General features: G+C 47.7%; 1 protein-coding gene across 1 annotated transcript in view; it reads right to left on the bottom strand.

The window, feature by feature from the left end:
* The window catches only part of smog (G-protein coupled receptor 158 smog), a 269733-nt gene that overhangs the window by 147165 nt on the left and 96869 nt on the right, over positions 1-25699 (bottom strand). The window contains exon 2 of the mRNA XM_050179266.3: positions 15756-16577. Within this exon, the coding sequence (XP_050035223.1) occupies positions 15756-16525 (770 nt within the window). The 5' untranslated portion in view covers positions 16526-16577. The remainder of the gene's footprint in view (positions 1-15755; positions 16578-25699) is intronic.

Here is a 25699-nt window from a genome sequence, read left to right on the forward strand (position 1 = left end):
GCCCCGGACGCCCTGTTTCGGTGCCATTCGGGCAACGGGATAAACCTCCAGCTTGGAAAACCGTTTCAATTTGCATAGATATTCGCCATTTCCCAGTGCTTTCGAGAGCCCTCACCACCGAGGAGCGGACTTCTTTCAGGGGCTCGAGCGGCTGTACGAGAAACGGCGAGGCCGAAGTAAACGTAAAACGAGCGAGCACGACAAGCAGAAAACGAAGAACGGCACCGAAGCCAAGTGACACAATTGCAGCGGCAAAGGGAAGGAGGCGCTGCGCGAACCCCGTAAAGGAAACAACAATAACTACGGCGTCATCAGAGCCCAAGAGATGCGCGGTCGGCACACAAGAGCAGATCTCGAAGTCAGCGACGCTGGAAAGTGGTTTGGCGAGAGGGGTTTCCGTGCCGTGGGTTTGTGCACAGTTTGGCCCGATACTACGAAAACGAACAAACGCCGCACCGAGCGCCACCAGCTTTTTTTTCTTTCTTCCTACCCCAACCCCCGCTTCGTTTCCCTGCGGACCAAGCGATGGCGAGCACTGCGAGTTGGGTCGCCTGTGTGCGCCGGGTGGGCTCGGGATAAGTCTGGCCGCCTTGACTGTGCCGCATGCAGATGAAGAAAACAAATAGTCAGAAGGAAAGCCAAGAAGAAAGATCTGCCACTACGTCTCTCTCTTCTATTGCGGTGCGCGAAAGAAAAGCTGGCCACGCATTGGCGGCGCCGTCATGCAAACCGATGTTACAGAGGCAGGAGCGGCTCGAGGAATTCCACGCAGCCCAGGCCGGTCTTGGTTGCGCGCAGCAGCAGCAAACGAGAATCGTTTATTCTCACATTCTTTCGTTAGCTTTCCGATGGCTGTGCTTCTTTTTTGTCTCCTTTATCCTCATTTCCTTTCTGTGACTCCCCGAACGTGCACCTCGGATATAACAGAAAAGTGGTATAGATGGGGGAGGCTCGAAGGCAGCGCCATTGCTGCCGCGGATCCTTAAAATTGGACTCTCGCCGCTGGAGGTGTACGGAGGAACGCGAACAGACCGCCGAAACCAGCAAGCAAGCAAGAAGCGGCAACAACAGCGGCGGCAGAGGGGACGTTGTGCGTGGGCGCGTATTGTGACGACCCAACAGGGAGCAACAACGGCTAGGCGTATACGCATCAGCCGAAACCAAAACTGCGGCTGTCGAATGCAGGCATCTCATTGCGGCTTTGCAGTTTGTGTGCTCTTGCGCTTTAGTTTTAGAGCTCCGAGATGTTTTTTTCACGCGTGCGTGCGTCAGAGACGCGCGACTTTTTTCGAAGTTCTGAGAATTTCGTTCCCGAGCCGGGTATTGCAGGAGTCCCCCTTCCTCTCGTTCCTCTTTCTTGCTATCGCTCAATGTGGGCCGCTTTTGACATGTTTCGCTACTGGCTTCGCGCAGTTGTGCGAGCGGACGTGCGCGAGGCTTAAAGTTCGGAGAGTGTCTGCCTAGCACTCGGAGTACGTATTCTTCGCCCTAAGTTCTTTTTTTTCTAAGCTTTCTTTCTTCTTTTTTTATTCGCCTTGTGGGCGGAGGTAAAAAGGACATTTCTTTGTGTTCGGAGTGAGCTCCGACCAAATGCTGTGATCAAGATTTCGAGATTCGTGATTTCGTGATCGAGATCTAGATGCAAACTTTCTGAATTCGCAGTGATAAGAAATAGGTAAAAGCTGCTAAAAAATAAATGAATAAAAAAGATGTATGTGCCGCCTGCGGTACGTAGCAGGCATCCAATGGCAACCACCAAAAATTAGGCGCAGGCTTCTTATTCCAGTTAGCTGCACGGTGCGATCACTTGCGAAATTGAAGGGCGAACCAGGGTTCTGCAACATCCGAGCCACATAACATTTTTTTGCCCTATCTTTTCGAACTTAGGCACTTCCTGAAGCCAAGTACTTGCCTCCTCCTTTTCTCCTTGCCATCTTCTTAACCACTTCCTACGTTTTCTACCACAGACACACATGCCTCTAAAGAAAGAGTGCGCTTAGATGTACACTTGGGTGTAATCTTTCCTTTTGGAATGCTCGTGGGGGATATCGGAACTGTCCGCCAAATATATCTTGTCCTGTGGTAATACTGCAGTAAAAATAATGAACAGCCAAATTATGCTGCACCAAGGCTGTGCGCGTCTTAAAGGCCATCTTCTGGCGGAGATGATTCGTGGTGTGGAAGTATCTAGCCAGCCAGACAAGCCGGGCGTCGAGTGGTCGCTGTTAAGATGACGTTCACCGCTTGAACGCCGGTTAGCGCTCCATGAATGATGGCGGTTGTTTACGACACCTGAGGCGTCATCTCGCCAACTCAGTCTATTGATTAGCGTTTATGCAACGCCATAAATACAACTGAAGACTTATATTTTTAAGAAAGCGTGGCGTGCCTTTCTGTACACCGAAATTATTTACCGGCACTAAAGGAGAGCTATTGAATAAATACAACAAGGCGGCCATCAACTTACCACTTGAGCTTTATATTCTCGAACACATCTGCATTTCATTCACACTTTGTTATCACAGGAAACGCCGTTGACCCGGTACACATCAATGCGGGAGACAGAAGACCAATGCTATATTTTCTGTACATAATCAGAATCATAAAAACTCGGATAGCCATCTAAGAAGAGCATTTCTTTTTAGAGAAGATACAGGGGTGCCACTCTGATCCAGTTTTTATCTTTACGCATACTGTGATCTATCTCAATTGTTTCCCTCGCCGTTATAGCGTGTCCTTTCTCTATCTTGCTGCGAGGCAGATATCCCGTGCGATCCTTGAGGTGCAGAGCCATGAAGCTGCCATAGCAGATTCTTGATATTTGATCCGTGCTGTCACACCTTATCGTTAAAGTGCGGCGAACATCTGCCGTGGCAATAAGGCCTAGTTTGTAGATGCCATTCTTTTGTTGCATTTGCTATGTCCCTGTTTTTTTAACGGCGTCAAGTGCTTTAGAAATGTGCGACAAATTAATACCTCTGACACGCGGGCGCACCAGAGGCCCCTGCACTAAGGGCAACGACCGGGAAGACGTTTTCGTGGGGTGACAATCGACAAAGGAGCACCTCCTTTTTGAGATATGCGAACTCCTTTACTGGCTTAAAGAGGTAACCTCGTGCTAAATCACAGGAGAAAAAAAAAGAAGAAGAAAGCGCGCCGCCATGTATTTTACTGCTTCCCTTACTGAACACATGCAAAGGCGACTGCGCCCTGCCATGTGCCAGCGGCCAAACTCTTTTTTCGGGAAGTGGTCTGCCAGCGTAAAAGGAAGGGGTTTACTTCACGTAACCTTTGTTCGCCCGCAGTGCCAGGGGTAAAATTTAACTCAAGGTGTTTTCTCTCCCACTATCCCATAGTGTTATTGCTCGCTACTTTGCCACATCACATGTCATGACAGTGGGTCTGGAATCTCTATAATCTCTATAGATTGGCAAAGGGACGTCTCAGCTCAAAGAACAATGAATGTGTTAGCTCTGCAGCGCCGAATGATAGATTGCAAAATCGATGCTAAATGTCTGGTAGCGTGGACAGGCAAATCGGAGCGCCGACGGGCCCATCCATGCGGGGCCATCACGTCTCGCGGCCATAAAGGCTGCTCTGTTGCACGCGACCGGTCCACGTTTACAGACACAGCCTGTTACAAAAGACGGTAGGGTACAAAAGGCCCAAAATTTCGAGTTTATCAGATGAATGCGCATCCCGAAAGAAATGTGTGTTCACACGTATATAGCCTCTGTCGGACGGTTTTTCTTCGCAAAAACGTGAACTTGGTGACACTACGTAAGCGCACGATGCTGCCGTCCGTTCTGTCCCGCTTTGTGTTCGCACGACTCGCGTCTGTCGCTACTGCGAAGAACTGCGGAAATCAAACGAAATTCTGTGCTTCCGCGTTCTGTTTCGTCAATGTGCGCCTGTGAAACTAAAGAAAAGAAATAGATGGGTGAAGGGTGAGCTGTAACACTGGAAAGGGCGTCCATTCCTGTCGACCGTCTCTCAAATATTTGCATTTGTTCAGTTTTGTTGACACCTGAGATTTCTCGCACTCCGAGGACGTAGCGAGAAAGGCAGACGGTGCGCGCATTTGATGGGGGTCTTGGTTTAAGCGTGATGTAGCAGAAATAAGATGCGGCAACTAAGAAAAAAGTTCCAGTGTTACAAAACGGACTGCGCCTTGTCCCCCACTTGACTCGTTCGGAGCTAAGCGGAAACAGCAAGAGACACAGAGAGAGAGAAACACACAGAAGAAAATACCGAAGTTCCCCTTTGCGATGCGAAAATTAAACTTTGCAAGTTCTCTCGCGGTTCTGTTTGTGTGTCGGAAGGCGCACAAACGGACCTGGACTCCGTGGAATTGAATTCTCCTTCCCCGCCGGCACGGTTTTCAATCATTCTCAGTCATGCTGTCAGAAAAAAAAAAGCAAGAGAAAGACAGAAAATTGCAAATGGAAACGTTAGCAATAAGACGACCGGATGGCGATGCTTTTCTTTTTCTTTGTCGTTTCTCTCATTTCCGCGCATCATTTTTGGAACACGCTTAAACGAAACTCTCTGAGTGTGTGCCGTTTTATTTCAGCGTTGAACTCGTTAAATTATTTCTGCTTGGCTTGCTTGAACGGGTTTTCGCTAACAGGTAGCGCCCTCCTAGCTTTTATTAAGCTGACCCCGCTAGAAGCTTTTCCGCGCTGGTGGCGACATGCTGGCGCTGTTGCATGAGTGCGCGCTACAGCAATACGCCGATGGCGCTCTTTGGCCACACCTGGCCCTTGCGCCATTAAACACTAAACATCATCAGGAATACGCCGACCTTTGGGACGCGCGCCTCTTGTGATGGTCGTGCGCTGGTTTGCCGCAGTGCCCGTAAGCACGTGCCTCAATACCTGACGCTACGGTTCACCTTCTCTCTAGGAAGAGGGGAGGAGGGGTTGCGTCTTTGTGAAGAGAAAAAAAAGATGCCCGCAGGCCAGCGACAAGACTTAAGTAACGCACAACTGACACGTTTCGTAAATTCTTGCTAGTAGTTTGTAAGGAACACATACCGCTAGAAAATCTGTGCATTTCGCGGTGTAAACGATAAACGCTATATATTTACATGGCTATAGCTTTCCGCACAATGTTCGCAGCTAAGTTATTGCGCCATGTTGAGCTCTGTTGGACTTCCGCGTGGTGTTCGCGATCTCTTGCTATGTGTTTTGTGAAATTTGTATTTTCTTAGGAAAATTGAGGCGAGCATGGCTTCGCAGTTCGCTGATTACGGCGAGTAACCGCAGAACTTTCATTTTCTGTCAAAGACTGCCCAATGAAATGGCAAGAGCAGACGGTGCAAAGAGAAAGAATGTAGAACTAGAGAAAAGTGGCACTGTCAACTGGAAATCGTTGGTATCATCCTGTCAGGCGTGCTCCCTCATATAGGATCATAAAGGATGCGACAAACGTACCGCTCTTTCGCTTTCACGCATGTGTTTCAAGCAACACTGTACTAGGTACAAATGACACGCACTCCTTTCAGAAAATCACACTTTTGAGAAAAACATTGGCTCCATAGCAGCCAGTAACAAGGCCTGAGCTGCAACGCTCAACGCTGCGCAAGCTATTAGCAGCACATATGCAACTGGTGTTCATTATACATTCTTGAAGGCCCTGAAACTTTCTATCGAAGTCGAGAGTTGCATTTGACGTTAAAATACACCATTTCCAAAATACTTTGCATCAGAAAGCACTTCTATGCGTTTAGAAGAAGCGCAGTTATTAGCGATCGAATATCACCTTCAGGACCCTTTTATGGGGACACTATAGAACAAGTATAAATTTGTCGTGGCGAGAGGTTTTTGAAGACCCAATTTGCATTTACTTGGCTGGAAAAAGTTTACGATTAGCGAAATTTTCTTCCATATATGGCATAAAGAGACTCGGGCAGCCAGACGAAGGTATATCCAGCCTCTTTGATCACGGCATAGCGTCTCCGTCTCCTTAGGGAGCGCAAACACAGGAGATTGATGCAAGCGCAGGAGCCGCAACCATCTAAATGCGACGGACTCAAGCGGTGCAGGGCAGCCTCGGGCGCCACCAGTATAGGGGGCCATTTATTTACCCTAATGTACAGACACCCTCTGCAACACAAACGGGCCCACTGCTATCAGGGAGTGAGCACGATTACAAATTCAGACTGTGAGATGCCCACTAGGTGTAACTTATGCTAGACATATACGCTTTCTAATTCGTGAATAAACGTAACTTGTGCATTTGTTTACGTTATTTATGCAGCATAGTGCCCATACACCTTCTGCAGCCCGCACAAGACGGCTCGCGTACCCTACTGTGGCCGCATCCCTGATGCAGCCTCCTGAATTTTTTTAATATTACGAATTCATTTCCGTGTTCATCTCTCGCTATCACGAGCTATGCGTAGCCCGAGTGTGAATGTTTAGCGGGTACGTTGCTTGCAATTTACAAGGTTACGTTGTGAGATGTCTTACATACCTATCTCTCTACGTACTGACGTCCGCTCTCCTGAAGTGTTGTGTGCACAGACTCTGTGCCGATTTAGAGGCATTCTCAAAGTTCGACACGCGCACAAAAGGAACGCGCGTAGTATTAAAAAAATTAATCAATACAGCACATTGTTTTCAAATTAATTAGCTTTGGTTGATTTCTTCTTTGTACTCGTAACAAGACAGTGTTCATGCGGTATTCCATGGAATAAATAGAGCGAGATATTTACACTCGTCTGGTCGCTTGCTTCGCACATCCACTTGATGCGACGCAAGCGTTATGGCCATTTGCTTATGCCCGTTTTTGCTCAGACTCATGGACGTGGCGGGTTCTTGTAACAGCAACTTCTCGCTTGTGCGCGCGGTGGCGGCAGCGGCACGGGCTTGTTTAAACGCAAGGCGTGTTAGTACAACCATTTCGATGCTACACTAACTAAAGGGCGTCGTACAGTCGAAATCAATGTAGCGACCGTGTTCGCGCCCTGTCCGTTTGTATTTCGACGCTGCGCATGTTCGCGGCGTCTCTTTGCGTGTCCAGCTCTTGAGCTTTCCCAGTGACACAACAGGCGTCGCACCCTCGAACAATGCATGTCTACCCAAGCCTAATCACCGTCATGTCTAGCCACCGACCTAGGCACAGCCGTCACACCTGGCTTAACGATGATTGTATACCTAAGTATAATAATTACAGCTAAATTGAAGGTTAACCAAGTGAAACCAAGACTTAACCAGGCTAAATCAAGCTTTCGCCTTGCATATCCAGGGTTAGCTGAGCTAAGCCGCAGCCAGCTTCTCCTTGAGTGTTCGCCAGCGGAGGCCTATCCTGGCGCAAACCGTCTCGTTCCAGAGCGCAGTTCTTTTAGGCGCCCGTTCATGCGACGAGCACCGGCGTCGGGAAACCGACAGAACTATAAGCATCCGTCCATGTCTGATGCCTTTCTCTTGTGTTCGCGTCCTTGTGTATTCCCCGGTACCCACTTTTTCAAGAACGAAAGAGCCCACCGAAGGATGAAAAAATTGATGAAAAAATGAAAAAAACGCTGCCTAATGCGAAATTTGAGCGCAGCTCTTTAGGTGTTTTGCATTCCACAGGTTGCGTCGCTCACGCGTGGCTCACGCGGAGCGCATTCTCTCGCGGCGGCAACGCAGGCGAAGTAAGCGCATGCGCAGTGGGTCCGAAGCCAATGCGAGTGATTTGTTTTTTTTGGGGCCGGATTATTCCGATGCGGGTATTACTAGCGCGAGAAATCAAAACACATATTGAACTAATTAACAAAAATGGATTAAGTACGTTCTTAATTATTTTACGTTAGATATTGCAATTTACAAGTTGTAGCCGGTGAGATAGCAAGACGCATCCACTCTAAATGAACTTACAAGATTAGACCAGATTGGAGATGTTATTTCCCAAAGTGTGGGACGAAATCTATGGATGTTCCAGTTACTTTTGTACTTCATTGCATAACAGAGCGTTTTGTTAAAGAAACAACTGGACCAGCAATGCATTTTACGGCGAGTTTGATGGCGCATATATCCAAACTGGTGTAATTATAGAAATGAATTCCCAGTGGATACGCCTGACTAACTCACCGAGTATAATTTGTAAATTGCAATATGTGATGTAAAGTAAATAATTAGGAATTACTATTTCTTTAATTATATGAATATGTATTTCGACTTTTCGTGCTAGTAATGTCCACCCCTCTGAACAATGCAGCTCAGAGACTATAATTATATTATCTGCAACATGCGATCTTTGAAATTCTGCAAAACTTCAGAATTATCACCCCGTATGTCACTCCTTAGGCAACGCAACATGCGGCCTAATTAAACAGAATATGCTCACACACAGCCAACGAATGTGCCTGTTTTCTGTGGTATAGTCCTGCTTTCGCTGTACTTCTGCCTGCAGATAGATGGGCGTTGACGTGTGATCAGGCGCCGTTACTTCACTCATTGTGTGTAGGAGTAGCTGTGGTGCTGACGAATGTGGCATTGGCAGAGACAGAACGGCACCGACGCTGCCAGCGTGGCTTACGCATAACGTTACGTGGACTGTAAACGCTCCTCAAATGACTCCTGATGTAGGGTCGTTTATTGAGCCGCGCTGTCGAACCGGCTCCCGCCCGCGCCGTCGATCGTAGCCTTGATAGCTGGTTCCGAAATGGCGTGGGATCTCATTCACTGGCACAAGGGACAATCGAATCATCTTTCAGTGAGGGCCGTGCGCAAACGCGGATATACACCTACTAGCAATCCAAAGTGTAAAAACAAGGGGGGGGGGGGTAGGGGGGAGAGAAAGAGAAACCGAACAATTACCAACGAATCGGATTATTTTATTTTTTTGTCTCCGCGTTGTGCTCCCGTGTCCCCAGGCAACTCTTACCAGAGACCACGGTAACAAGATCGAAAGGCTTTTTTACCCCCCTCCACCGGTTCCCTTATTTTTTGTTTTCGCGCTTTGGGACCGGAGGTCAGATAGAGATAGCCAAGCGCAGGCACGCTTCTTGTGGCTTCGGATGGAGCTCCACCGGCTGCCACTACTGCCGCGCAATACCCGCTTGCAACCCGTCGGTCGTCGTTCCCTTTCATTCGGCGTCTGGCCACAAGACGGCACCGGTCGCCGCTGCGCGCAGCATTAGAGCCCAATTGGCGCTCGCTAATAACGCGGGCACCGATGGCGGCCTCCCTAATAACGGTCCCGGCGTAATGGTCTTCCGCCGAACACCTCCTCCTCCTCTTCACTCTCCCAACGCAGCCTCTCTTTCGATGCACACCGAGTCTACCTTGTTCTGCCCCTATGTTTCCTCGCCTATTCTCTCCTACTTGATATCAGTAGTTTTATAGGGAGCGCACGCACGCACGCACGCACACACGCACGCACACACGCGCGCACGCACGCACGCACGCACACACACACACACACACACACACACACACACACACACACACACACACACACGCACACGCACGCACACGCACGCACACACACACACGCACACACACGCACACACACACACACACACACACACACACACACACACACACACACACACACACGCACACGCACACGCACACGCACACACACGCACACGCACACACACACACACACACACACACACACACACACACACGCACAGGGACATAGAGAGCGATAAAGAAAGATAGGGCTGCGGAAAAAGCGACGCGTACGTGACGCTCTTAGATCCACAGCGTCAAAGCGCGGCGTAGCACTCCACCAGACGAAGTGCGTGCAGTTTTGCAAAAACGAGCGCAACGTTCCGTCTTCTGGGTTGTTTTTCTCTGAGCCATGCTGGCGCCTTCCAACACATATTTTTCGCATCGCCTTCGCTCGTTCACGCGCTAGAAGCTAGCAAAGCAGCAAGAGGTCTTTGTCATGCGCGCTGCCAGAACGGTAGACCGATACCCTCTTGCGAGTATAGTCAAACGCTGCTCGACAACATGGTCAGCTTGGGAAATCCTGCACGGAACATCGTAGAGGAAGCGCCAACGGAGTTCCAACACGCCGTTAGTCCCATCGTTTTCGTCCTGCACCTTCTAAATGTTCTTTCCTCTCTTCTTTGTTGCTTCCTTTGTTCACGCTGCCTTATCGCTGGTGTGCTGGCCCTTTTGCTGTGCGCTTCATTTTTTTTTATTTACTTTTTATCCCTTGCTTCATTTATTCTGTCGCCAGGCGGCCGCTCCCCCAGAGCCCTCCCTACGTACCATTCCCCGCTCGCAAAGTTTTCCTTTTTGTCGCGACCTGTCTTTGGCAAGCCATTTGCGCTGCAATGACGGGAGGACGGAAGGATCGTGGCCCTGGCAGAAATTATCCATGGCCACGCGCCGGCACATTCTTGATATTTGGCGGAGTGCGCTCATTGCCTGCGGCTTTCGTTTTTGTCACGCGTTCATCCCACGCACCTTTGTCCTTTTGTTCCCTCTTAGACTCGATCGCTTGCCGATTAGGGTAATTTTCTTCCTAGTTGTTCTAAAATTCAAGAAATAACTAAACTTGCCATCATATATGTGCGCATTGATGTATTCAGAAGAAGAGAAAATTAAACAGAGCTTTCACTGTCACTATGTAGCACTTCATTTATATTTTCTTCGAAGAAGTCCAGATAAAAGTGAACTGGGTGGTATAATTGAGAGGTGATGGCTATTAACGCTATAGAGAACCCGATAGCTTAATGAGAACTGGAGTGATTGACCAAGCCATACGCTTGATATTCTACTCGGAATTATTAGAGCGAAATATGAAAACAAAAAGAGGAAAAAGACAAGAGAAATGTGACAACAAGGAGATTTATGCAAGTGCGCAAGAACAGACGCAAATGTAAACGACCTCTTTTAGGCACGTGTCTCGCACGAAAGTCTAAAGTGCTTTGTGAGCCTCGACCTCACCGCCCCTCACCTTTCCTCATTATTCATGTTGCCACCATCACCAATGGCATGGCCCCGCGAGCCGATCGCATGCGGCTGGCTTGCTGTCGTTTATTTATTCGCTTTTTATAGAAAAAAAAGGGGGGGGGGGGGGCGTACGCGAGCGAGGCTCGTGTATTTAGATTAAGGTGGGCGCGCAAGGTGTGCAAGAGCCCAGGTGGTCAAAAACATTCCAGCGTCGCCCACTACGGCACGTCTCATTGTCATATCGTCGTCTCGGGACGGAAAACTCTTGAATTTAAACAGCATTTCATATTTTAGAGCTTTAATCGCCGGCATAGCAAAGGAAAGTTTGCCTCCGAAAGTTCGCAGCGCCGGAAAAGCGATGTACGACGGCATGATGGTGCAGATTTAGCGCCATCATTCACCACACACAGCACTGCTGCCGAAGTAAAGAAAATGTAACGAAGGGCGACAGTATCGACGTATTTCTTTTCCCTGCGTCGTCTTTCAGTGTCCTTTCAGTGAGCCTTCGGGTGTGAAATTCTTGTTCGCTTAGCTCTTACAGGAGCTTGTTTAACAAAAATTTCTTTCCTCACCTAATTAATTTCGAGAACGGGCTTCAAATAACTATTATTTGGCCGCCTAACTTGAATAACTAGATGTTAATTAACGTACTTTTGTTAATTACGCGCATAATGGCAAAAATTACTCTTCACGTAGAGCCTGCCAATGTGGACAATTGAATGCTAACAATAAATTTGCCATGACTTATATTGGTATAAAAAAAATTCGTGCTGTTAGAAAAAAAAAACCGGTATAATCCACCAACGAGCTCAAAGAACTTCAACGAAGCGAGAAGTAGCAAGCAAAAGGCAGGATAAGAAAGAGAAAGAAAAAGAAGCTGTGTCTCTCTCCACTTCTCCACCACCAGGGAACGCCAACTCCACAAACTAAGACCACTTGAACTAAAGTAGTCACTATGCATATATATATATATGGATACAAGATCGAAGGGCTTCGCGTCAGACCCGAAGGTATAACATAACAAAGGTATAACGAAGGTATAACATAAAATTTTAGAATTAATCCGTCAGCATGTTCCACTCCAGTGCGTTTATTTTCATAATCAAGCCCCCTGGTATAACAGGTTCCTTAATATGCTCTCAAATAGGAAGAGACGCCTTTTTCGCAACGCTAAACGAAAAAGCCTGCACATTGGCTTGCATATAAAAATGCTGCCTCTAACTACTCAATTACTGCTAAAAATATCAAACACACATTTTTCAGCAAAACCCTGCCATTACTACTAAAAACCAATCCAAAGCGCTTTTAGAGCGTAGTAAAACGCAAACGTGAAAATAAGATTGCATTAACACAGTCTGGTAGTCAGGTTTCCAGCTATCTTTGCGCAGACGTCTTGAACAGCGCGTTTGTGCAATCATTTTCGTCTCCCGCACCTAACAACGAACGTCCCGTCCTACAGGGCTGTAACTTTCCTGTTATGGACCCTATTATATTTCATGAAAAAGAATAAAAAAAAAAGCGATAATTTGAAAATTACTTCTTCCTGCGGTGTCGATGAAATCACCATCAAATTCTTAATTAGCACAGTTGAATATTCGGCTATCATATTGCAATATCTATTTTCGCAATCATATAACTCTGGCATGCTTCCGCTAGATTGGAAAACAGGAAAAATCATTCCCATACACAAATCAGGTGACACTCATAATCCTTTTAATTATAGACCAATTTCTCTTACCTCAGTACCTTGTAAAATTAAGGAACATGTAATCTACACACATCTCATTAACTTCCTTGACGACAATAATTTCTTTGCTCCTCACCAGCATGGGTTTAGAAAAAACTTTTCTTGCGAAACACAGCTTCTAACATTTACAAACGATTTACACTCTAACCTTGACGCAGGCTTCACGACGGACTGTATAATTTTGGATTTCGCTAAGGCATTTATTTGACAAATTGTGTCATGCTCTACTCTTACACAAACTAAGCATTTTAAACATGGACCCTACACTACTTAATTGATCTGTAGCTTTCTTAGATCGCGCGTTCAGTTTGTTTCTGCCAATGAATCTAATTCTTCTTTAGCCCCTGTCGGCTCAGGCGTCCCTCAGGATCTGTCCTGGGCCCACTTTTGTTTCTCATATACGTTACCTTCTACTACTTCCCTACGACTTACCTACTAATATTTCATCAAAGATATCTTTATTTGCAGACGATTGTGTGATATACGGCAAAATTTCCAATGACTGTGATGTAACAGCTCTACAAACTGACTTAAATAATATAACTGATTGGTGCAGCACGTGGAAAATGCCACTTAACATTAAGAAGTGCAAAACTATGAGGGTTTCTCGTACTAACTCTAGTTCTCCTAATTATTCTCTCACTAATATATCACTCGAATGTGTGACCTCGTATCGTTATTTAGGAGTGACCATAACTAACAATTTGTTTTGGAAATCGCATATTGATATTATAGTGCCCAAAGCTAACCGGACTTTAGGGTACCTGCTCCGAAATTTTTCTCGTGCACCATCATTAAAACAATTACTATATACCACTTACGTTCGCTCGCAACTTGAGTATGCTTCATCAATATTGTATCCCTGGCATTCAACACTAATACATGCGCTGGAAGCTATACAAAACGGCTCAGCCCGTTTCATTTTATATAACTTGAATCGTACAGCAAGCGTAACACACATGAAATGTTTATTAAACCTGCGTCTCCTATCCGACCGCCGAAAACACACACGCATCTCTCTTTTTCACAAAATCTATTATCATAACACCTTTTTACATACTCTTTGGATCAGACCAGCACCTTTCATTTCTTCTCGCCGGGATCATAATCAGAAAGTTAGCATATCGCATTTAAATACTATCATGGGCGCGAATTCATTCTTACCAATGACTAGCAAGGACTGGAACAGCTTATCCCCTTCATTAACAGGTATAGTTAATCCACTTATGTTCAGAAATGCACTTGAAAACGAACTTTTGTAATATACTTACCATTTGTCTTGCCTATGTGTATGTACCTTTCTCTATTGCAGTGTTCTCATCAGCATCATGATCAAAAAGTTAACAATGCATTTTGTAAATCTACTGTACATAATATGTTTCTCGAACCTCTTTACCATTGTGTACATCACATTTGTATTTGTATCTTTTCTACCTCTGTTTGTTATCATCGGATGTCAACTCAAAATTTGGAATTATTACTGCTGTTATTTATTTTGTTTGAGTTACTTTTACCGATGTTTGCTTTGTATTCTCTTAGCCCCTCCCCTCTATAATGTACTATGTACCTTGAGGGTAAAATGAATGAAATGAAATTAAAAAAAAGAAAGAAGAAGACCAACCTTAGGGCAAATGTTTTTACTGACCTTTCGGCCGAAGGCTAGTCCTCCGGCCGAAAAGTCAGTAAATGCATGTGCCGTAAGGTTGTTACTTTTTCTTTCTTTAAATCTTTATATATATAATATTTTTTTTGCCACATCCTATATCATCGCCGCGGGCATGTGCCAGGCCGTAAGAACGCCGCCGAAGTAGCGCGCGGGTAGAAAAACAGAGACGATGACGACGTTGCATTGACTCACCCCAAGTTGAATAGGCCGCAAGCCGTTTCTCTTAGACTGTTACAGACTGGTTCATATCCGTGTCAGGACGTTCTGCACGAAGTTTACCCCGACGTATATCGCGACGACGCCTGCCCGTCCTGCGGGCAGACCTCCACTCTAGCACACATTCTCTGGGAGCGCGCGTCGAGTTACCCCAAGTTCAGCGAGGAAGAGTGGGACTCGCTTCTGCGTAGCCCCGCTCTATACAAGCAAATCCTGGCTATCGGGCGTGCCCGCGACGGGCCCGTGGGCTAGACCTGCCGGTCCCGATTTGGGACTAGCCGGGTGCGCGACAAGTTCGCGTCCTCGCCGGACCTCCAATAAAGTTCTTTTCACTCACTCACTCACTGCTCTTATGACTTTGCTTTCCTTCGAGAGTGGCTCACACCCACTATGGGGGATTGGCCAAGAATCGGGTGATTTAAGACAAATTTATCCGAGTTTGAAAAGAATCACTACTGAAAAATTTTGAATGGCTAAAGAAATGAATTCAGATAAATTTTCAGAATTTAACAAGGAGATCGTCCTGATTCAATTATATGCCCCACAACAGCTGCATCAACATCCCTATGACAATGTCCCAGAGAAGAGGCTCCCAAAGATAGAATTGCACAAGTTAACACATGGAATCGTTATAATAGTGTAATAGCAGATGATCCGTAGCGTTAGAAAAAAAGTGTCCGACGATTACGATTATACCCAATGCGAAATTTGCGCGCAGCTCGATACGTGTTCTCATTTCGCGATATATTGAGGCGAATCATTTCAGACCCCGAAATCGCCGCACCGACTGGCCGTGGTAGCGCCTTCGCAGGGGGAGGGAGGGGGGGGGTGCATTGCGAACGCTGGCCCCAGCTGTGGAATAAGGCGGCGACGAACGCCGAAGCCCAACCCAGAAATGAGGTGCCCTCTAAAAAAAACTAAAAGTAATTGGTAGCGCACAGCTGCGAATGTTTACTCCAACCCATACCACTCGAATGCGTGCAAGAGTTTTGATGCGTATTCGCGCAGCTATCGCGTCACTGCATCGCGTTGAGGGCGAAACTGCAACATTTTCTTTAATATGTAGCCAATTACATAACCTCATTAGGCGTGCTTAACAGACACCTGCGGAGACCGATCAGACGAAAGTGACGCGACCGCTTAACGCATTGTCTTCTGAAAGAGGCCGGAAACGGATCGCGTTGTGTTGCCGTTACGGGCTCAGCTCGGTGATCCGGCCGCTCACCTGAACACGAGCGAGTTGTCCCGGCGCACGCCGAGGAAGGGCAGCGCGAACGTGGCCACCCAGGCGTCGGTGACGGTGCAGTCGAAGTACGGCGCCGTCCACAGCCCGTCGCGGGCGGCCACCTGCAGTCCGCTGGCCACGTCGAGCACGCTAGTGCCGTAGCGCCGCAGCAGCCACGCCGTGTAGTTCGCGCCCGCGAGGCGGGCGAACCACGCGCACTGGTCCACCGAGTCCGCCTCGTACGAGTAGTTGCGGTGGAAGGCGAGCCCCCCGGAGGGCGACGCGTACGCGAACACGCTCAGCACGGGCGCCTCGCGACCCCGGGGCACCACCAGCAGGCCGCTGCCCAGCACGCCGTCCTCGCTGAGCACGTTCATGCGCGCCAGCGTGTAGTAGAGGTCCTCGCCGTACACCAGCTCGGTGTCGTTCTGCAGCCGCGCCGAGAGGGAGGTGAGCAGGTTGGCCGTGCGCACGGCCACCTGCGCCTGGCGCTCCAGCAGCGGCGACGCGGCGGAGCGCGCGTTGGGCCGGACGCCCAGCGGGGCGAGCGAGACGCGGCTGCACGCGGTCCAGTGCTGGGACTCGTGCACGAGCTGCAGAGCGGCCGACACGTTCCGGCCTCGGCGCACCAGGCTGAGCACGGCGTCGGACCAGCGCGGGTGGTGCGGCGCGGAGGCGCTGGTGGTGGAGGAGGGCAGGGCGGCCTGGGGCCAGGCCGCCAGCTGGCCCGCCAGCAGGAGCCAGGCGCAGAGCAGGCGGCGGCGGCCCATGGAACGCTCCTCAGGGCCCCGACGGCATCGCCCGCCGCGCTGGCCCGCTGCCCTGCACGTAGGACGAAGGAGGCTCGTTCAGTCGCCGAACACACAAACACGAACAGCGGGGCAGTGGGGAACGAAGATGCGCGAAGCTGCTCGAGCGGCTCAATCAGGCCTGTGAGCTTTGACTATACTGTTTTGCTTATCTATTGACGCTGGCGGGTGCAGGAGAAAGACAAGGGGTTTAGCCAGTGTAAAACCGGCTGGGTACTCTGTACTGGGGAAAAGGGCTTAAGGAATTAAACGTGTCAGAGTGTAGACGATGGTGAGCAATGATGTACCCCTTTTACGTGCCGATTAAGTACATCAGGAGCAGAGGGGATGTGAAAATGGTGACAGCTGCGTTGTTTATATTAGTCGTCTGTTCAAGGGTGTACATGGTGAGTCCGGACGTCATTGTCTTGACCTACGAAAAGGTTGTCGCTTATTAGCGTATATTTCTTACGCAAAAAAGGTTGCATGAACAAGGAGACGTGTCCACTGTTTATTTATTTATTTATTTATTTACTTGAATACATTCAATGTCCGAAGGCGTTACAGAACAGAAGGGAGTCGGTAACATAAGCATATACAAGAACAAAACACACCAATGCGGCTGCTAAAAAAAGAAGTAATGTTCAACAGCAGCCTTAATTAAATGCAAGTACATCAGTCATTTCGGTGAGAGGGGCGGGTAGGTGGTTCCATTGCTTGGAAGTATTGATAACAAAAGTTATGAAAGAGGTCCGTGAGGGAGAATGGTACGTTTACGATATGTTGGGGATCAGCTCTGCGTGACATATAAGATGTTTCTTAAATAATATCGTATTTTAATTGTGAATTATAATAGATCCTATGAGAGGAATTTACCCTACCGCAGTCCCGATGGACCGGATCACTGTTCTACAGTGATAACAGCTCTTTAATATTATTTCGAAAATGTGCGTGTTTGATAAATGTCATTCTTTGCTGCTCTTCGTTTAGCGAGAATATCTGCGCCGCACTGTATGCAAAAAGTTCTGATCAATTTGGCAACACCGCACATGTGGCGGTGCGGGGCAGTCTTTTGAAGGTGCGCTTTCACTCATTTAATTGAGAAAGCTGTAGCCATCAAACTGCTACAGTTAGCTTCCAGACTCAGTAAAGTAAACGGTTATTCGTCCCACAGTAGTGCACTGTACCCGATCGACGAAATGGCTCTTGGATGCCCTGGTTACAGGTTTCCTGGTGGCTCGCACCAAAGTCTGCAACACACTACTCCACTGCACTTTCGCTACTCAGTTACTTGTCAGGCGAGATTGCTTTGTAGTGCAGCACTAAGAAAATCATTTCGACGTCGAGTACCTTCCGCGCGATGCTTCATTAGTTAGCGTTGTATAGTGCTCTTTTCCACGGAAGAGAAATCACTCGCGGCACACACGCCCACACAAGCGCGTGCGCTATTCTTGTTGATCTTGTCCGTAGTCCACTGGAGTCAAGGCTGTTCGCTTGGTAATTAAGGCGTTGGGCAGTAGCCAAGTGGGAATGCCTAGGTTTGCGATAGGACTAAGCGGTGTACAACATTCAACTGCCTCTGTTGTACTGGGTATTCGGTTTGTCATCGCTTCATCAAGTGGCACTCTTTTCTCGATTCGCCCGCTAAGCGAGTTTCAAGTAGTTACATGCTGATCTGTAAGTAAGGCTTATGGTCTCCTTTTCCGTATCGAAACAATCGCGCAGGCAATCTCCTAATTTTGTAGATAGTACTTTACTGCGCCTTAAGGTACGTCCGGTTCGCGTTCCGAAAATCGTGTCCGATAGTCGCTGTAATATTTAGGCAGGTGTGCATTGTAACAGCGTGTGCCTCGTCGCTTGCTTTGTAATTTTGGCACTGTGTGTTCGAGACAACACCGAAACCTTGCTTGCCACTTGTAGGTGCACGCTCAGAATATAATTTAAGGCTAAGGCTGGGGTATTCCTTTCAGGTGACTACTTGAACAAGCTGCAGGGGTCTCCAAGGGTCCAAGAAAACGAGCGTGCAAGGGAACTGGCCATTGAAGCGACTTAACGGGAGGCTGATATGACCGAGTCACCTCTGCTTCAACTTATGGCAAATAAGGCCAGAAAAGACATGCTAGCGTAGGAAGGTGGGCCGATGCTTACGCTCTTACAAAATATTTAAGAAAACATTGCTACATTTGTGTGGCATGCGAAAGAGACCTGCCCGGTTGCTGAAATTTCAAAGGAAAATAAAACTTACAGCGAATGATAAGCGTGCGCAGTATTGCGTGGTGGCGGCGGTTGAACAACATGTGTGATTGTCCTCCGTATTTATCGCGCAGAGAGGAGTTGGTAGGGCCGCTCTCTCACAAGAAGTATACTTATGCAGAACCCCTACTTCTCACAGACAGTCGCGGAAATAGAGAAAATACCTAGGTTGCGTGTCATTCAGAAACAAGGATAGCTGGCATTTTGCTAAAAATAAAATAATCACGCAGGACACATCATTATGAGAATCTAAGTCTATGTTATAGTGGTAGTAGATGAATGTTAGCGGCGCGCGATGACACGATGTTATCCATTTGCGCGCTTATTGTGCTTAGCACTAATGTTAAGAGATTTCTTGACGTTTCATTGTGGGAATTTGCTGTGGGTTTTATAGTGGATGCAACTACACAGACTTCTTTAAAAAGAGAACGTTTTCCTTTGTGTTGCTCAACGACATGTGATGCATCTAATGTTACGGCATGAATTTTGAACCTGTGGCTTCACTGTAATCGAGAGACGTATGTGCACTGACGAAGAATTTCGGCGTTTAGGAAAAAAAATATTTCAGCAAAAGACGATACGTACACTGAATTTCGTGTGTGTTCAGAAAAAGTTTATTTCAACAAAGGATGATACGAACTCTGAGTCGCAATGATGGCACACTTCCACCAAGACGAGAAAGTACGAAGCGCTGTATACACAGCCCGTTTTCAGAGAAGTAGCCAAGGCCACACTCACTAACATCATCATCATCATCAGCCTAGTTACGCCCACTGCAGGGCAAAGGCCTCTCCCATACTTCTCCAGCTACCCCGGTCATGTACTAATTGTGGCCATGCTGTCCCTGCAAACTTCTTAATCTCATCCGCCCACCTAACTTTCTACCTCCCCCTACTACGCTTCCCTTCCCTTGGAATCCAGTCCGTAACCCTTAATGACCATCGGTTATCTTCCCTCCTCATTACATGTCCGGCCCATGCCCATTTCTTTTTCTTGATTTCAACTAAGATGTCATTTACCCGCGTTTGTTTCCTCACCCAATCTGCTCTTTTCTTATCCCTTAACGTTACACCAATCATTACACCAAACTAACATATAACCACATAAACCCACGGAAACGCACAATTAAGGCGCGTTTATATTCCGACGTTAACGGCGCGCAGGCGGGCGTCGATCGACGCTGGGCGCGTAGGCCGCGTCCGGTTACGTTGGCTGCGCCAGTGGGTGTAACCATAGGCCTAACTATCAAAGCTGTTGTTCACGCCAACGTGACGTAACGTGTGTGCGTGGTTACGCTGTATACGTCAGACTATATTTAACGCTTTTTAGCACTTTACCCTGCTGTCACCAACTGGTACTGACTCAAGCTTGCACTCACCCCCAGCGCTACATGACAGCGCAACCAACCACCGTCGTTGCTCAAGGAACTCTTTGCTATAGACATAATACATGTATACATTTCTTGCTTTTACACTGTCATAAAACGGCAAGCGTTTAGCTAATTCGTGTTCCGAGAAAGCCTTTTAACGCAGCACCATAGCGCAGCGTACAAAGTCGCTCAAAATACAAGTTCAAAATAGAATGTTCTCCAAGTTGTGGAAGGGCGCGGACGCACGACGAGACCGTGGCAGTGTTAACCGGCTCGCGAATTGCCAACGCTATTAAAAGAGTGTAGGCACCAATTTTAGAAGGTAAATTGACTAAAGCGTATGGTTTTTGCGCTTACGAGGAATGCTTTCATGAAGTATGACGATGAACCCCGGTATGCCTGACAGCATGTGCCTAAATGGTAATTTATTTCAATTTGAAGTCTAGAAATGAAGCGTGGCTCCCTTCTCCGGACTCGCCGCGCCAGCCATCATGAAAACGTCATCCATGAGAACGAAATAGTTCAACGTTAAAGGCTCTGATGGCGACGTCATTTTCATGACTGCACGTGCGCTTGCTTTTTAAAAGACGGCCGGAAGACGCAAGTGCGAGCTTTGGCATCGAAAAACGTGAGCGAACGTGTGAAATTCGGCAGACGATGTATGAGTTACCCGCAGTGGTTGCTCAGTGGCTATGGTGTTGGGCTGCTGAGCACGAGGTCGCGGGATCGAATCCCGGCCACGGCGGCCGCATTTCGATGGGGGCAAAATGCGAAAACACCCGTGTACTTATATTTAGGTGCACGTTAAAGAATCCCAGGTGGTCGAAATTTCCGGAGTCCTCCACTACGGCGTGCCTCATAATCAAAAAGTGGTTTTGGCACGTAAAACCCCATAATTTAATTTTTTTTTAAATGTATGAGTTCGTTGTCGCTTGATAGTTCACGAGAACTCCGCGATGCCGGGTACTCCTGATTTACGTCACTCAAAGGTTATCCGCCTCTGCTGGTGGGAATCTTGAAATCTGGAACGGTGCGATGGATAGTTACCGGGGACACGATCGTGCACATGCCGTCCGTTATTATGGTCACCTAAGTGCTGGGTTTATACCAAAGAGAGACAGAGAAATAAATCGTCACCCTAGGATTTGGTGCCTGCGTTTAAGCGTTCGCATTTTCTCAACGTCAAGCATTTTTGTCCGAGTCAACGTAGTTTTTGTCGTTTAAATAATGTAGTTTAAAAACGTGCGACTGGGTATCTGCCACTGGGTGTGTGCCACTGGATGTCAGTCGCTGTTCAATAAACCTCCTTGGTTCATGGGCCATAAACCTGGGTTGTTGGTATCACAACGAGACCAAACAACACGAACGTAGTAGCATCACGTAATGTCTCGCATGACGGGCCCGTAAACTTGAGTTGAATCTGCTTGAATTTTTGTTGGCTCATCCCAGGCACTTGGCGACAAGTAGGCAGGTTCCTGTCTCGCCTCGTTTCGGGCCTCTTCAATAAAGAGAAAATGTAAGTGGGCAATGTTTGAGCGACCATCGGACTCCCAGCACAGCAGGCCGAATTTTCTAACGGTTAAGGAAATGATCACTTTTTACAGCGAAGGTGTATATGGCTAGCCGATTCGTCCGTCCGTCCGTCGCCTGTACGCCGAAAACTCCTCCGGCGCAACCCCATGCGCATGCACGAAAAAAAAAAAAAAAAGGAAGCAGGGAGAGGCGCCCGATTGGCTGCGCCAATAGTGAAGTCGTTGCTCGCCGTCGCAGCCGAGCGCGCGCGCAGGAGCTTCTTTCCGGCTCCAAAACGAGTAGGCCACGCGTCGATCTTTCGATCAGCAACGCCGCGAGCAGAACCGGGAACGAACTCGTCTACTACGTGCCGATGCTACAGCCCGAGCACAAGAACAGGCTCGTGCAGCCGAGCGCAAGCTGCAACTGTGTACCGAGTATCCGGCATTCTATCAAGCCGTCGTGTATTGAACCATCGGGATTAACCCAGTGATAAACACCGGGGCCGCGTGTTTCAGCTTCGCTGGTTAACCGTCTGTACGGAGTGCTTGGGCGGCGATTCCTTTTATTCAAAAAGCTGGAGTGCTAATAATTAATAACAACTGATACAAAAAACAGCTATGGTTGTATACCACGAAGTTAAATCTAATCCAACTGAATTTTCAAGAAGTTTCTCGATACAGATCACAGCCACAATTTACGACACATCATCTACAAGAAAGATACGCTTCGTACTAACTACGCCGCACAAAAATTAACATACTAAATTCCTGACTTCCTTAACGAACACCCCACCGTAATGACATAAATTGAAGAAAGCTCTTCCATTCATATCTTTAAAAAGAAGATGCACGGCTACCTTTTAAAATGCAAGGCTAACTTTACACAACTTTCAATTCCTTGTTTTATCATATGTAACTTGCATATACTACACTTGTCTGTTATTTTTCTTTGTTCTTAGCTGTTGCTGTGTATAAGGTTTTTTTGTCTTTTTTCCTGTGTAAGTCATCTCAACATACATATGTTATGCCTAATGGCGTGACTTCCTTGAAAACCACGATGTGCTTTCTTTTCCGACCTATGCTCATATTTTTGTATACGACAGGTTATTCACAGGTGTAAAAGTGGGTGATCGGCGCTCTGTGAGGCTTTCTGTGCCTTTACGCCGATCCCCTAGCAACTATGTATACTGTTTGTCTGAAATAAACAAGTTTCACGTTTACTTTTACCCAAATGGGACGGGGACAAATCATCATCAAAAACAAAAAAGCTTGTAAAAAAGCTTATAAAAGTATCAAGCGGAAGTGGAGCATAAGAGTGCAAAGGCTGTGCAGAGACTACTGAGCTACGCGTTGTGTACCGATGCGGTGAGGCAGGAGACGAAGCGACGGGCCGACGAGATACGTGTAGCCGTGGAATGCGAGAAAGGAGAGAGTCAACGCGCGGTCGAACAGCGGTACGCCCAGCGAACGGCTGCTGAACAAGCCGCCGAGACCAAGCGGCGCCGACTGGAGAGCCGGTATTTACGGGACGCAGCCGCCTACTCTCAAAAGCATATTGTCGAAGACGAATTTAGTGCGACGTGACGCGTCTGCGATCGTACGTCGCCGGGGTGTTGCGGCCCGCCCACGTGGTGGTCCTCGAGCGAGCTTTTTCCGCGAGGACGTGAATTTGTTGGGGCTAGGCGCTACGTGCGGGGGAGGAATGCTTCGCGTTCACTTAGATAATCATCTAGGACGGTTTCTGTCATAACTAATAAAAAGGAGTCGTCCTAAACGTGTGCTTAGAAAAGCTTACTGCTGCATTGACAACTGAAATACAAAGTACAATGCACTGTGCACGACCTCAAGACGCAAGTCTGCTTCTTTGTCACGCCACAGAGAGGACGACCGTCAGGAGAACGCGAGAAACAATATTGTGCCGTCATAACAGTGGGGCTGACATCTCGTGCAAGGCTATGGACGGCGTGCGAGGAGTACCCGTAAAGGCCCGTTTTACCTCCGGTGGGGCAAAAATGCTTAAACGCAGCGGTGCAGATTCTCGCGAGTTTTCGCGAGCAGAGCTCGTTTGCTGCCGTAGCTCCCTCGAGAGCTTCAATGTTTACTTCCGTCTTTTTTCTGCCTGAAGGAGCCTAAAGTGACGACAGTGCACATTAGTGTTCAAACGACGACCAATCCCGAGCATTGGTCATGTAAATATTCGTTCGTTCGTATGTATGGGGTTTCTATACTCCGTTTCATACATCAGGTGCAACGCTGTGGAGGCTAGAGGTACTTTTTGCAGTGGCTGCGTTCGCATTTAGAAATAGTTCGGTGTTTCTTGACCCGATTTTGGTGAAAAATTTTTTTATATAAGCTCAGTTCTGAAAAAAAAAAAGAATTTACCCATAGAAACAATCCATGTACTTATACGGCTGCTAACATGTTGTTTTAAATCAATTTGCTTTTCGTTATTTTTTAATTGCAGCCCGTCGCGGCAGCTTCACGTGCATGCTCGCGCGAGCAAACGCCGCTGGCACGCTGCGACGCATAGACGGAAACGCGCGGAGTAATAAATTTTGGTGACCGTACTTCTTGCGTAGCTTCCACAGCGTTGCACTTGATGTATGAAACGGAGTATATACTCCGTTCCACGTTCCATACATAGCAGTCAACGTTGTGGAAGCTACGCAAGAAGTTGGGTCAAGTTCTGGGCGGTCCCTGTGTCACCGCCCGCTGGGCGCGCTGACGCGCGTCTTGCAGGACCTTTTTACCCTCGTATTCAAGAACTCAACTAAAGTTGAAGCACATGCTTGACTTAATTTATATGACGCCTGTTGTGAACGCGTCGGAGGAAACGCAGCGAGCGTCCTGGGCACGATCACGCCAGGCGTCCCTCAGACCAAGTAAAGCATGGGCTTCATTCAACTTAAGTTGCGTTCTTGAATACGGCGGTTAATAGAGCTTATGCAATCCGATTCTCGCGTACCGTCTACGCTTCTCTGGGCGTTCTTCCCATGCGTCGCTGCGCGCCAACAGCGGTCGTTCGCGCGAGCATGCACGTGTGGCTCCTCGCGACAGGTTGCAAATAAAAAAAAAACCCGAAAAGAAGAACAAAACAACAATGATTTAAAACAATGCGTTAGCAGCCGTATACCCCCCAGTGTGTTTATTTCTAAGGATTAGAACTTGTTTCATTCAGTATTGAGCCTATACAAACAACAGTTGCGAACAAGTGCGGTCAAAAACATCCAAGTGCGAGCGAAGCCACTGCGAGAAGCCTCTCTAGTCTCCACAGCGTTGTCTACTATGTATGGAACGGAGTATAGGTCACGTGAAGGGTTACATTGCAATGGAGCCGTTTAGCGCAGTCATTCACTCGGTGCTGCTGAACCTCCACCTTTCTTCTACTGTTAATCATCATCATCATCATCATCATCATCATCATCATCATCATCATCATCATCATCATCACATTATTATTATTATTATTATTATTATTATTATTATTATTATTATTATTATTATCGATATGATAATATATATAGACTTGAAGAGAGGAAAGGGCAAGCAAGGAACCGGAAGGGGCACAACGCCTGCCTATATGCTCTTCAGAAAAGTGGGGACATAAATACAGAAATAGAAGACACGCAAGCAAATGAAAAGCAGGCGCGGAATCTAATAACATCACTTTGTTTCACATTACGATAGTTACCGGATTTCCGTGTAATCAGTCGGAGAAAAATTTGTGCCCACGTGCAAAAAAAAAAAAAGAAAAGGAAATCGCTTCGCGACAGTGACAGTATATAGAGGTGCTGCTCTGGCGGTTCGCGCGGACACAAGGACCAGATTTTCCTCACGTTCTCGTTCCACGATACTGCCCGCCCGAGGGTTCGTTTTATTCGCTTCGTGATGGCAGGGGCGCCCCGTGCAAGTGGCGGCTGCGATAAACGGGGAACGGACGACGACGTCGCGCCAGACAAGTCGGTCGCAAGGAGTGACGAAGTGCACTGTGCGTGCGGACACCGTCGCGCGGCGGTCGCG

This window comes from Dermacentor andersoni, chromosome 5, assembly GCF_023375885.2.
Source record: "Dermacentor andersoni chromosome 5, qqDerAnde1_hic_scaffold, whole genome shotgun sequence".
In the NCBI taxonomy this organism is placed as follows: Eukaryota; Metazoa; Arthropoda; class Arachnida; order Ixodida; family Ixodidae; genus Dermacentor; species Dermacentor andersoni.